Source organism: Rhynchophorus ferrugineus, unplaced genomic scaffold (assembly GCF_030347505.1).
Source record: "Rhynchophorus ferrugineus isolate W39M unplaced genomic scaffold, kcgeb_rfMv2 rfM4, whole genome shotgun sequence".
Classification (NCBI taxonomy): Eukaryota; Metazoa; Arthropoda; class Insecta; order Coleoptera; family Curculionidae; genus Rhynchophorus; species Rhynchophorus ferrugineus.
The window spans coordinates 52,678,226-52,692,447 of NW_027472583.1; the positions used below are offsets into that span (position 1 = coordinate 52,678,226).

At 34.6% G+C, this 14,222-nt stretch overlaps 2 protein-coding genes across 3 annotated transcripts in view; both read left to right on the forward strand.

Annotated features, from left to right (window-relative positions):
* tup (LIM1_Isl and LIM2_Isl domain-containing protein tup) overlaps positions 1-10,768 on the forward strand; it is a 97,748-nt gene extending 86,980 nt beyond the window's left edge. Inside the window, exons 4-6 of one of the 2 annotated variants that reach the window (XM_076403835.1) lie at positions 398-711; positions 9,372-9,587; positions 9,646-10,768. In XM_076403835.1, the coding sequence (XP_076259950.1) occupies positions 398-711; positions 9,372-9,587; positions 9,646-9,843 (728 nt within the window). In that variant the 3' untranslated portion in view covers positions 9,844-10,768. The remainder of the gene's footprint in view (positions 1-397; positions 712-9,371; positions 9,588-9,645) is intronic. The other variant, XM_076403836.1, reaches the window with a different exon arrangement.
* A 1,558-nt stretch (positions 10,769-12,326) lies between these two features.
* Rbsn-5 (Rabenosyn-5) lies at positions 12,327-14,103 on the forward strand. The gene is made up of 6 exons (XM_076403837.1): positions 12,327-12,559; positions 12,618-13,028; positions 13,079-13,293; positions 13,344-13,541; positions 13,592-13,766; positions 13,820-14,103. The coding sequence occupies exons 1-6, from the start codon at positions 12,424-12,426 to the stop codon at positions 13,972-13,974; spliced, it is 1,290 nt and encodes a 429-aa protein (XP_076259952.1). The 5' UTR covers positions 12,327-12,423; the 3' UTR covers positions 13,975-14,103.
* The last annotated feature ends 119 nt before the right edge of the window (positions 14,104-14,222 follow it).

A 14,222-nucleotide genomic window follows, 5' to 3' on the forward strand; every position in this document is an offset into this window, starting at 1 on the left:
AGTAATTTTAAAAAATAGATGTAAAAGTTACTTTAGAGCATCTACTATTGGTGTTTATGACAAACTTTTGATAGCCTAGAAAGACAAATTCAAAAGATGATACAAAGAACATGATACATATATGAACATTTTATTGATAATATTACCTTGTATTCACTCAATAATAATGCAATTTGAATGATAACAATTAATTCGAATTCAAATAATTGACAACCCCGCATGCCGAATTTATTATGCCACACGATCAACTTACCGATGCGACGTTGCCGATGACGTATAGTTTAATTATTTTCCAAGAATGTTCTTACAATAAGTAATTTTTGATCGCAACCTTGCCGATGATTTATTTTTTAACACACTTCTGGAGATTTTTTGTAATGAAGCCCGTTTGTTGCAGATTCTGGTTCGGAGAGTGGATCGCATAAAGGAGGCGGTCTGAGAGGCGGCAAAGGCGGTGCCGGGGTACCCGGAGGCGGTGGCGGCGGCGGCGATGGTAAACCGACCCGCGTCCGCACCGTCCTCAACGAGAAACAGCTCCATACGTTGAGGACGTGTTACGCGGCCAATCCTCGGCCAGACGCCCTGATGAAGGAACAGTTGGTGGAGATGACCGGACTGAGTCCCAGAGTGATACGGGTATGGTTCCAGAACAAACGGTGTAAGGACAAGAAGAAGACCATCCTGATGAAACAGCAGATGCAGCAGGAAAAGGTTGGTATTTGATCTCAACAGATAAAAACTGGTTGTAAATTATACGTTATTTCGATTTTGGCAAAACGTTACGTTAAAATACATCGAAAATTATTTCCAAAATACATTGTCAGCATGACTATTAAATTTAGGATTATGGACTATCAAATTACAAGTATTTTAACTTTATATCACTTTTAGATATTATTTACTCTTATATATAGATTAGCGTAAAAGATACTTATTACTTATATCACAAGTAAACCAAACTTATAAACCAGCAATTTGGAAAGCGTTTACAATTTACGTATAAAATTGTTTTAAACTATATACTTTTTTTCAAAACAAAAACAATTCTTTCATAAGAAAGAACTAGGAATATGTAATAATCCCGTAAATGTCACTAATTCAGTTTAATTGGTTGATATAGGTAATCATCTTGATAAAATATCAAAAAGAAATTGTTAAATAATGATGGAGAAAACAGCTTGGCAATATCGATAGCACTCTTGATTTAAAATATCTGTAAGTCATCTTGGAATAGAAACTTGTTTTAAATTATTATATTGACAAATCGACAAAAAAAAGAAAAAACAAAAAGAATTATATATGAAGTTGCTTGGTATTTGAAATAACCTTAACAAAAACATGTATAAAAAGTACTAATTAAATTGAATAATACATCAAAAATTAAAAACCTAACAAGAATTATTTAGTTAAGTTTAGACAGAATAACAGTCACCAATACCAATTACAACAAAAACATATTTAAAAATCAAGAAAAAGCACTGAAAAATCACGTATACAATATACAAAACCAAATAATAATCACGAGGAGAAAAGTCTGATCTGCATGACGACTCGTGGATTTATCATGGAAAAACTTGATTATTTTTGATTATTTTCAACTCAGTAAAATTTTTTGCTGAAAATACTGGAGAACTATGGAAATATTGAGGCTGAAAATTCCTCGACCTAACAAAAAAAAGCGTTTTTTTTGTTCAAAATTGACTTTATTCATCAACGTAATCTCCATCAAGAGCCACACAATCATTCCAGTGCCGTAGCATTTCAATACCACTCTTGTAGAACGATCTATCTTTTGCCTCAAAATAGGCCTGTCACCAGTTGCTGTCTACATAGATAACGATGATGGTTTGTTACGTTTAAACATGGCGAAACACTGCTCAGAATCATCAACACGTTCTTATTATTGGTCAACAGTAAGCAAACGCGGCATCCACTTTGAACAGAGTTTTTTCATCGCCAAATACTCATGCAATATAAAACCAGCACGTTCTTTTGATACCTTTACGATGTTAGCTAACTCACGCAAATTCACTTTTCGATCATTCAAAACTATTTTATGAATTTTTTTTATCTTTGCTGGTGTTACCACCTTATTTGGACGTCCAGTGCGTTCTGCATCATCGGTGTCTCTACGACCGCGTTTGAAGACAGAAAAGCAAAGTTTTATTATTATTTCTGATGGTGCGGAGTCCTTATAACTTCCCTTTTCGGGGTCCTTTTTAAACCATTGCTTCGCATGAACGATATTTTCCCCATCAAGAAGCAGTGTAAAATTAAAACACGACATTGTTTTTGATCCACTGTTTTGAAAATAACAAAAGTAATGTATCTTATCACAATAAGTCACAAACTTATGAGTAAAATATCATGAAATGTTAACAGCTTTCTATTCAAAGTTAGTATTAACTGAAAAAAACGGTGAATACAATAAAACAAGCGCCATCTATGTGTTAGGTCCGGAAATTCGCAGACCATATTTTATTATGTACCAAATCCTCTGTTAATCTTCGTGTACATTCAATTGCTTTCAACCAATTTTAAAACTTAACACATGTTTAATATATATATATATATATATATATATATATATATATATATATATATATATATATATATATATATATATATATATATAATTTATTCTTAAATGTGAAATAAAATAGTGTGAATCAGATGTTGCCTTATACAAAATTTTTAATTTTTAATAGAAATGTACTTAAACAAAAATGTGGATTACTTTTTCGCGCATCCAGCACTATTATATAAAAAAAAACTTAAAAATGTTATAAATGCACCAAATCTCTAGCAGAAAAAAAAGGACGAAGAAGTTAAATCGCCTTCTTGGTAAAAGTCGCTCCTTCCCCTCTCTCCCCCAACCATCCTGAACTCCCCCTCGCAATGTTACAATTAAATTCACATCGATGCTCCCCCAAGCAGCACCATATCCGTAGGACGTTCAAAGCCACAGAGCTCCCCCTAAAAACAACCCCGTAAAACGCCCCTACACAACATCCCACGACCCCCACCGTACACCCCCTTCCAACCGACCCATTATCGATCCGTGCCGGTGCGCGTGTCCGACGGGTTGCGCGCACGCCGGCCACTTCCCACTCCAACTCGATCTGGGGTGGGCGGATCGCCCCGCCTACGTCCAATGGGAATCGGGCGGCGGCATCGATTGAGCTGGCCCAGCCCCCGATTGGCCGGGCTCGGTAGCCGGATCTCCGTGCTTGTTAACAAGTGTGTTCGACAAGGTTTTTTTGCCTTTGCCTGTCGCTTGTGTTTTTTTCTTCCTCTCTGGTTCTTCGGTCGTCTCCTCGACGGCGGCCTTGGTTTGTAGCCGCTTTCTTCTCAAATTCGGTGGTTTTTTTTTCGCGAACGGTAAGCGAGGACGAAGGGGGTCGCTTTTCTTACCTGGAAAGCTCCCGAAGTTTCTTTCGTTTTTTTTTCGATATTCGTCTTTTTTGATATTGTCTACCTTGAATCATAACCGAATGTCAGTTATTTTAAAATCTAAAGTATTTTTTACTCAATACTCTACGAGAACTTGTTTGTATCAAAACCAATAACTGATTTAATTATTTGAATATGATTATTTCCTCTCAAAAACAGGGAAATGTAAGAGGCAACATCTAAAATATTTGTAACGAATTTGATATAAGATGAAACAATACAGATGTAGAGTTATAGTAACAAGATAATTGAAAAGTCCCGGGCCTGACACATAGATTGCGCTACTAGAATTAAATCCATAAGTTTTTTAGTTAGCCTTAACTCTCAAAAGATGCGTGTATAAATTTGACAGCTGTCGGATTATTAGTTTGTGAATTATAGCATTTTAAGCGAAGCAACTTTTGTTATTGTGAAAAAAAATTAATAAAAAGGAATTTTGCGTGTTGATAAAATATTGCTTCTTGAAGGGAAAAAATGCAGTTGAAGCAAAAAGTTGGCTTGATGCCGAGTTTCCGGACACTGCCCAGGGAAAACCAACCATCAGGAATTGGTATGCTAAGTTTAGACATGGTGAAATATCCACCAAAGACGGTGAACGCAGTGGACGCTTAAAAGAGGTTGTTACCGACGATAACATTTAAAAACCCACAAAATGATTTTGAATGGCCGTAAATTGAAACCGAATGAAATAGCAGACACTCTAAAGCTATCAACTCAACATATATATCATACCATTCACGAATATTTGGGTATGAGAAAGCTTTGTGCAAAGTGGATGCCGCGGGAGTTCACTTTTGACCAAAAACAACGATGAGTTGATGATTCGGAGCAGTGTTTGAATATGATCAAGCCTAATAAACCTGAGTTTTTGAGTCGATATGTGACAATGGAAGAAACATGGCTCCATCATTTCACTCCGAAGTCCAATCGACAGTCATCCGAGTGGACTGCACACGATGAACCCGCTCCAAAACGTGGGAAAGCGCAACAGTCGGCTGGCAAGGTTATGGCGTCTGTATTTTGGGATGCGCATAGAATAATTTTTATTGAATACCTTGAAAAAGGAAGGATCATCACCAGCGATTGTTACATAACGTTATTGGACCATTTGAAGGAAGAAATCGCCGAAAAACGGCCGCATTTGAAGAAAAAGAAAGTGCTGCTTCACCAAGACAATGCAGTTGGGCTTCGAGTTGCTTCCTCATCCACCGCATTGTCCAGATCTGGCCCCCAGTGACTATTTCCTGTTCTCATATCTCAAAAGAATGCTCGCTGAGAAGAAATTTTCGTCGAATGAAGACATGATCGCCGAAACTGAGGCCTATTTTGACGCAAAGGGCAAATCGTACTACAAAAATGGTATCGAAAAGTTGGAGTGTCGCTATAATCAGTGTATCACCCTTGAAAGGAATTATGTTTAAAAAAAACTAATTTTGCCAAAAAAATGTGTTTTACCATGGTAGGCCGGGTACTTTTCAATTGACCTGTTAGTTACATATCCTGGTTTGGAAATGTGTTATTACTTTCTACGGACTTCTATTCCAGAATTGATTTAAAATAAAAAATACCAATAATTGAATCAATTGCAGGAACTTCCACAGGAAAGAATAATAGTATAACAATAACAACAAACTCTATATAATCATATAAATACATCCATCTTCTCGGCCATCTTGATCAAAACTATGAAAACATTTTCAGTTTTTAAATTTCTCTAAAAACAAACTATAGATAACAATTAAAAAAAGATGAAGACAAAAATGACTTTAGATCAGCTTTCAAAAACGTATCAAATAAAATCGTCTATAACTTTGTTAGTTTATAATTTCCTTAAATTTAAATGGTAACAAACGATCATAAAACCAATGAAATTGGAGTTATCAACTCAACAAAATATCAACAAAGATTAACTACTAATACGAAAATGGAGATGAATATAACAACGACTTTAAAATCATTAATGAATAAATAAGTATTAATAGCAAAAAATTTAAAAAAATTATTTATTTTTTGGGCTGAAAGGGCTTTTACTAAAGGCGCTTTACTTGGGCCTAAAGTTTAAAGTGGGCTCCGAACCACGGTCCTCAGCATTAAGCCTACCGACTAGCGAGTAACCAACTTTAGAAATCATCCCAGAAGACATCCGGTCTTACCCAGCCTGGTTACTGGCGTGACTGCGATCATTTTCCTTGTCGGATTTTACACTCTTGCCTAGAACATTCACAAATATTAAACAATTATAAACATAAATTTACCCCAGCAGGATTCGAACCCGCGGCTATCGCAACAGTAGGAGAACTATCCCATCGCCTTTACCACTGCGCCACCAAGCCGGCTAAAAATATTATTATTATTGTTAATACTCAGAGTTGTTGTGCTTTACAAAAAGAACTATGATATCCTATCAAACACTAACAACCGAATTGAATTTTAAAAGTAAAAAAAAAGTAAAATTAGTAAAAAAAGCAGAATAAAGTGATCCTAATAGAAAAAATATTAAACTCAATTTCAACAGCCGTCTAGATAAAAACTGTCAAAAAATATTATTATCCTAGAAGTTTCAGAATGTTTTCATGGCATACTATGAACAATGTTAAAATCATAAAAAGAAAACAAGATTTATTTATTCATTAATAATCGTAATGTGTATATAGTCTATTTAAATTTAATTATATTACAATAATAAACAGCATTTTTTATAGATATCAAAGACTGATTCCAGTTCAGAACGTTAAAAGTTACACAAGAAAAGCTTTTCTTATTATATTTTAGAGTTATTAATAGAGGTAACTGAATTACTGAATCTGGTGAACATTTTCAAGACAATAAATTATTTACTCGGTTGTTTCATATGATTATTTTTTGATAATTTGGGTTACACTACTATTAGACTACAGGCTTCAAACAAAACAATAAATGAGTTTTGAATAAAATTTCCTAAATCTCGCCCTCCTAAATCGCCTCGGTAGTTTTAGGGTTCTTCGTAGTACGAAATAGTTTTCAACGAACTTTTGAACCATATCACCTTGAGCCCCTTTTTGACGTTTGCTGTTTATGCTAATTTTACCTTGATTTCCCTGTTCGGATATCTTCTTTCTCAATTGTTACAAAACCAATAAATCGAAAAATAAACCTAAAAAACTGAGACTTCAGGGTTGTAGCTCCTGTATCTTCTTAGCTAGACTTTCGTATTGTTAGTCAAACGTTCACCGTCGTTATGTCTTTACCTCGATCTAATACAATATTCTAAACAGGTTGTTCATTATATTACAACGTAGGGAAAAAAAAGTCCCGCTACCATTTTAAATGCCTATAACTTTGCTCAAAGAAAAGATAAGTAAGTGTGGTTTTCATAAAAAGCTTATTTGGTCATTTTTTAGTTATGATTGAAAAATTATATCGGCTAAATGGTGACCGCAATTCGCTATACAACTGCAACATCTGAGGCTGAATTTCTTCAAATTCGTGACGAATATTGTCTTTAAGATGTTGAAACTTTTGATTTTAAAAAACCCCATAAGTAAAAGACTGGTGCTGTTAAATCCGGAGATCTGGCTGGCCATGCCACTTCGCGAGATTAATCTTCGTGAAAAAACATCATTCAATAATTGGATTGTTGAACGAGCTGTGTATGCTGTAGCCTCATCTTGCTGAAACCACATGTCCTCTAGTCCTTGCTCTTCTATTTCAGGCACAAAAAAATTTTAATCATGGCTTGGTATCGTTCAGCAGTAACAGTAACGGCAACACCTCGGTCATTTCCAGAAAAATAAGGATCATTGATGTTTCCAACATAAAATCCACACCATACAGTTGTGTTTAGTGGATACAATGATGTTTCATGGATTAATTGAGGATTGTGTGTTTCCCAAAACCGACTGTTCTGTTTACTGACGTGGCCCAACACCTTGGTCGTATGAATACCGAGCATGAATACCACAATACAGTTGTTTTTAGTGGATGCAATGATGTTTCATGAATGAATTGAGGATTCCGTGTTCCCCAAAACCGACTGTTCTGTTTATTGACGTGGCCACTGAGAAGAAAATGGGCTTCATCGCTGATTATCAATTTAGACGAAAAATCTTCAATTTCATCAGACAGGCTTAACTCAACTCGTTGATCAGGATCTCTCGGTAGCAATTTTTGGACTAATTGAATTTTATAAGGGAACATTTTCAAATCAGTTTTTAAAATTCGCCTTACACCGCGTGCAGAAATGTGTAACTGGGAACCACGTCCCCGAATTGATGTTTCTGGAGACTGCAATACTATTACGCACTAGAGCCACATTTTCAGCGTTACGAGACATCTCTTGTCTTCCAGAACGAGGCCTGACTGTTGTCGTACCGTACTGTCGAAATTTGAGATGTAAACGATAAATTGTGGTTCTGTGAGACACTGGAAGATTAGGATATTTTTGACGCAATTTCCACTGAGTGGCAATAATGAAACGATTATTTTCAATAAATATTGTCACCATTTCTGCTCGTTCTTGTGGTGTATATTTATCTATAACAAAATTTGGACGTCTATACAACACAATGGTTAAAGCGAAACTGAGATAAATGTCACATAACCAAGATGACGCGCAATCAAAATGGTAGCGAAACTTTTAGTGTGCTTTATTTATTTATTTAAAAACATGAAAAAATATAATTATTACAATAACTGATATGATACAGACTGATATATTTAGACATCGCTTGAACGCCATCACTAAAAATGAATGTAGTACTTTACACAATTTTAATATAAGTTCAGTCTGGCTACATCTCGTCCACATAGAAAGCAACATAAACAAAGATTTCACTTTGTCACAGTGTATCTTTCAACGTTCACAAATGAAGATGCATCCATACAACATTCAACAACTTTTGTTGAATATAACAACAACATCAGACACAATAAGATATACTGCAACAAATGCAAACCTTTTATATTGGATTGAATTATTATTCTATTCTGTTGCATTGTGTGTATATATTTAAAACAGCCTAAACTCAATATTCAAAACTGTTTAGATTTAACAGGTCAATTGAAAAATCCCCGGCCTACCATAATAAAACACATTCTTTTGGCAAAATTAATTCTTTTTATTCAACACTGACTGAAATCACTGACTTGTGACACGGTGTATTGTCTTGGGGAATCAGCACCTTCTTTTTCTTCAAATGTGTCCTTCCGCGCGATTTAGTCCTTCCAACGGTCCAGTAACGCCATGTAATAGTCGCTGTTGATGATCCATCCTTTTTCAAGATATAGTATCCGACGCCATAACCTTGCCAGCCGACTGTTACCTTTTCCCACGCTTTGGAGCTAGTTTATCGTGTGCAGTCTACTCAGATGATTGTCTATTGAACTTCGGAGTGAAATGATGGAGCCATGTTTCATCCATTGTCACATATCGGTGCAAAAACTCGAGTTATTACGCATGATCATCTTCAAACACTGCTCCGAATCTTCAACTCGTCATAGTTTTTGGTCAAAAGTGAGCTCACGCGGCACCCACTTTCTACAGAGCTTTCTCATACCCAAATATTTGTGAATGATATAATGTACACGTTCGGTTAATAACTTTAGAGTGTCTGCTATTCCATTCAATTTCAATTTACGGTCATTCAAAATCATTTTGTGGATTTTTAATGTTTTTATAAACCGGACGGGCCCTATATGCATGGTGTTCATATTATTTTGTCTCTCTCCTGTATATGTTATCACAACAGACAGTAAGCAAACATTGAAAATATACAACAACAAAAATAAGATGAAATTCCGTACAATTATTGAGTATATTGCTACCAACCGATATTGTCAATCTGTTTTTAACTCAAACATCCTGAAGTTTTGCTGCAATCTTAATCAACATAATTTTAACCCGTTCTAAAATAATGCTGGCATTCTCTAACCTGACATAGTATTATGCAACACAGGACGGACGTAAGCTGGGATACGGAGCCATGCAGGGTATCCCTATGGTAGCATCATCACCGGTACGCCACGACTCTCCCCTCGGAGTACACCCTCTGGAAGTCCAAGCTTACCAGCCGCCCTGGAAGGCGCTGCACGACTTCGCCATGCACTCCGATCTGGATCAACCTCACCAACCCGCATTTCAACAACTGGTGAATCAGGTAAATCAACCAACCACACTCTAATCGACACACTTCCTCATTTTTCGTCTTGATTTAGATGCACGGCTACGATCTACCGCCTCCTTCTATGGGAGGTCCACCGCCGGGCAGCGCGGGACCTGGGGGACCCCATCCGGGCAGCCTCCTCGGAGCGGGAGGTCCGCCACCGCCGCCCGACTCCATGACCCACCCGGACAGCACCGACGGCTACGTGACGTATCTGGAGAGCGACGACAGCTTGCCAGCCAGTCCCTAACAGGGGTAGCCTTTCGGGAACAGCGAGGACGAGCCCCGGGTGCCGTTCGACGAAGCCGAAGACCTATCGATCAGAACGGAGCTGCGGAACCACCTGGAGAACGTCTTCGAGCAGTTCGGGAAACGATTGATGGGAAAGAGCTCGACGGAGAGGCGCGACCTCCTGTCCGGGGCCATTTGGGGCGACTTGGCCGAAAGGAAACTGGACATTCAACCATAGCATGTTCTGTTTGTCGTAAATGTTGTACATAAAATGTCAGAAGTTTGTGATCAAATATTTCTATGTTCATTTTTTCTCGAACCATCTCTCCAATCGGTAACGATCAACCAAATCTCGGACAGTTCATCCAACCCAGGACATCGCCAAAACTACAATGAGATTATTTACGTAATGACTAAAACAAGAACAATGTTTTCATAAAAAGTGCAATTATATTAAATTATCTTAAATACCTTTAAAAAAAACTACCACGATATAAGTATTTATTTCTTAGCGTATACTTTGTTTTGTGAAAAAAAGTAAAAAAAGTAAATAGCATTAGATATAACATTGTAAATTAATTGTTAAAGATTGTAAAGAAATTTGTTAAAATTATTTAACGTTTTATTTTCATAATTCCGAAGACGAACGCCACTGGACGCTTGGGCCAGTGACGTTGGTCGTTACTTAAAGAGAAAAAAATTGTTTTAAGTTGAAACTATACAGTTTAAACTACTCTTATCGGTAGTTTAAACCGAATATTGCAGTTTTGTGGATATGGAAAACAAAGTATTATTAAACATGATGGTCTATGCAATATTAACAGATACGTGAATACATTTTATAAAAATACATAAGAGACTTACTATAGACATAAAAAATAGGACCTGTATATAATAAAATTATTGTAAATAACTACTACATAATTATAAGAATTATAATCATATATTTTGTTTTATTTCACAAATGATATATAACCCAAATATCAAAATCTCAAGAATAACAATATTAAAACCTCATGTATATTTTGTAATCGAAAAATCCCTTTTTAACATGTTATCGAAAGGATTCAAATGTTATGCAACCCACATTTCCGCTCAAATGCTTAGCTTTTACATTGCTCTCTAAGATGATTATTTGGAATAATGAAAACAATATGTTGATAAACAATCATTTATAAGATACAGGTAACTATGTGATAATAAAATTGGTTCTAGTTATCAGATTTAAATTTAGGTTAATTTTTTTTTTAATTAACCGGTTCTGCAACTAAACATACTGTATTGATCTATTACCCATTAATGTCAATTACTTTGATATATTATCCAAGAGCTAAAATAGTATTAGGCATTATCGACATAATTTACATAAATATATTGAACCAAACAAATAATATTACACTTATAATTAGTTTGAAGTTATTATTGAGTTATTATTTTTGTCTTGGATATAATGACTACATGAAGGGTTGCAGATAGTAACAATAAAAAAAAAATATATTAGAATCTAATTCTATGACTCTTCTTAAAATAATATACTTTGTAGTGTCTATATAACCGGTAAAATTTACCCAAAAAATTGATTAATATACATAATGAAAGTCGTTATAAAAAGTCATTTGTAAAGTCCACTCTAAAATATACTAAAGAGAGCTCTATTACACGAGTATTCTATTTCATTCTGTAAAAATCCAATTATAAACCTAAAGATTACAATAGAGTACATAAGGGATTATAAATCGAGTTAATTTTTAAATTATAATCATGAATTGCATTAATTCATGAATAATTAACATTTCGTACTGTCATCACATTTTTATATCTCTATAAAATGCTTTTTTTCAACAAAAGAAACTATTAAATCTCTAGTATATATTTTTTATATCTAATCTGAATATACTGATATGATTAATGGATTCGATATTATATTTTGCTTATAGTTCTGATATAATTTTGGTGAGCATTATATTTTAATAGATTGTATGTATAACCAAAGTAGTAGTGAAATCACGTCATCAATGTATAATCTATTGCCTACTGCAGTGTTTATTTTCATTTTAATACTAGAAAGTGTAATTCACGCATATATTCCGTCTTATTTATTGTTATTTTTGAACTTAAACCCACTACGTACCGCACATCATTTTTGTTATTGTCTGGAGTAATGTTTCAAGCAATCATTCGTTGATATTTTTTTATAATTTTTTTATACTTATTTTTAGGTTAATAGGGGAATCACCAAATCGTTAGATGAGCAAATACAGAAAAAGACGATAATTCCTGATCTATCTTTTGATGTTTTACAATGTACATCACTGAGACAAAACAACGAAAAACAAACAATTTTGTTCTATAATTCATTAAAACATAATTTATTTTCCATGCTACATGATAATTTTATAAAACTCCATTTGATGTAATCGATTTTAATTAAAATATCTCGGTGGCCTAATTGATTATTCGTTTACTTAATAATCGATATATTTCGATTATATACATCCAACAACACTAAACGTCATTGCTAAATAAATGAGGTTAGTAACTTTTCGACTAATGTTTTTCTTAAAAATTTTGCATATTCTCTATTAAGAACAAAAAAAGAATGGCAGAGAATAACGATATTCAAGAAGGCTTTCTGTGTCCTATTTGTCACAAAGATATGAGATCGCCAAATAATCTCATAACCCACTTTCAAGATTTACATTCAGAAGAACAAGAATTCTTAAAATCAATTAAGGGTATTTTTAGTAATTATATTATCTTAAGGACAAAGATCAATGCTTCTTGAATTTTTAGAAGTTTATGGAAAAGCCAAAAAGAAAATCCTAAAGTTAGATGAGCAAGATATTCAGAATTTTAAAGAACTGACACTAAACAAATATCACATTGAATACAGTGAACCTCAAGACCCAGGTCCGTCTTTGACGCATACAGATTATTTTAAAACTGTTAGAAGAGAGAGACTAGATCACCGAACTGCTGAAACTAATAAACTAATTATTCGATTAGATAGGTTATTAAGGACATTTGGTTCAGATAGAAAACAGCAGGAACAAGAATTAGTAGCTTGGTTAGATGGATCAACAGTAACTCGATGCCCTTCTTGCGCGAGCAGCTTTAATATAGCTAGAAGACAGCACCACTGCAGGTTATGTGGATGCATTATGTGTAATAGTTGTTCTTACTTTTTACCCTACGACGTCGCCCGTAAGTTAATCTTAACTGTTTTTTACCATTATCATTACAGATGATTTTAGAAACAATAGTAGCACCAGTAACCAATGTCAGTGATAGAGAACATTCAGGCAAAGAAACTGATAGTTTAAGAACATGCGTGCATTGTTTGAACATGTTAGAGTCTCGAAGGAAAGTCCAAATTGAACAAATGAAAAAACCAACAATTTGGCATTTATATTTACTACTTCAATCCAACAAAAAACAAATACAGAGTTCAGTGGATCTTTATAACAAAGTAACATCATTTAACAAAAATGACAAATAATTTAACCGAAGTGTTTTTAGATGTATAACTCATTAACTGCGGGCGAAACAACATTCCTGTTACAGGACGTCCAGGCACTTCGTTTATCTATAGCTGAAAAAGCTCAAATGATTGAGACCCTGGGTAAGAAAATTGCATCTGAGCCCATAGATCCAGAAATGCCCAAAGCTGTTTTGCTGCAAAACAATATCTGGAAAGCAACATCAAATTACATAAAGGTTAGTTTAAATAATGGTATTAGAAAGCAATCATGATGGATAATTGTCAGGACTCTTTGTTGACTTTGCCTGCCCCGCCAACTGTACAAGAATTAGAAAAAATCCGTGAAAGATTTTCCAGAATGTTTCAAGATGACTTACCTCCTCAAAGTGCACCCGCTGTTAAAAAAGTTACAGTTACAACAGGATGGTCACCAGCTAATATTTCTAATGATGCTATAAAAGGTTTTTTTTTGCTTTTGGTATAAATTAATATGCTAAAAAATAATTATGCACAGGGGACCAAGATGACAATCCATTAATTGAACAAATGAATATTGTAAGGAACTACATCACACAAGCAAGACAGGCACATCGTTTCGAGGAAGTAGCCTCTCTGGAGGAAAATTTAAGAATGCTGAAAGAAACATATAGGAAACAGCTAAAAAGTTAATGCACTTTTTAAAAATATAACGTATTACTACTTACATTCCTGCATCTTTTTGCTTTACAAGATATAATTTTGCCTTTATGTCAGAGCTAGTCATGTATACCAATATACAATATATGTTTATTTTACGAATACATTAGTTTTATTGTTGAACCTTCAATTCTCCATTTTTAATTGGCTTTTCCATCAATTTTATTTTACATTCAATACAAGTTCTTACTATATTGACAAACGTCAAAAAAATAATTATG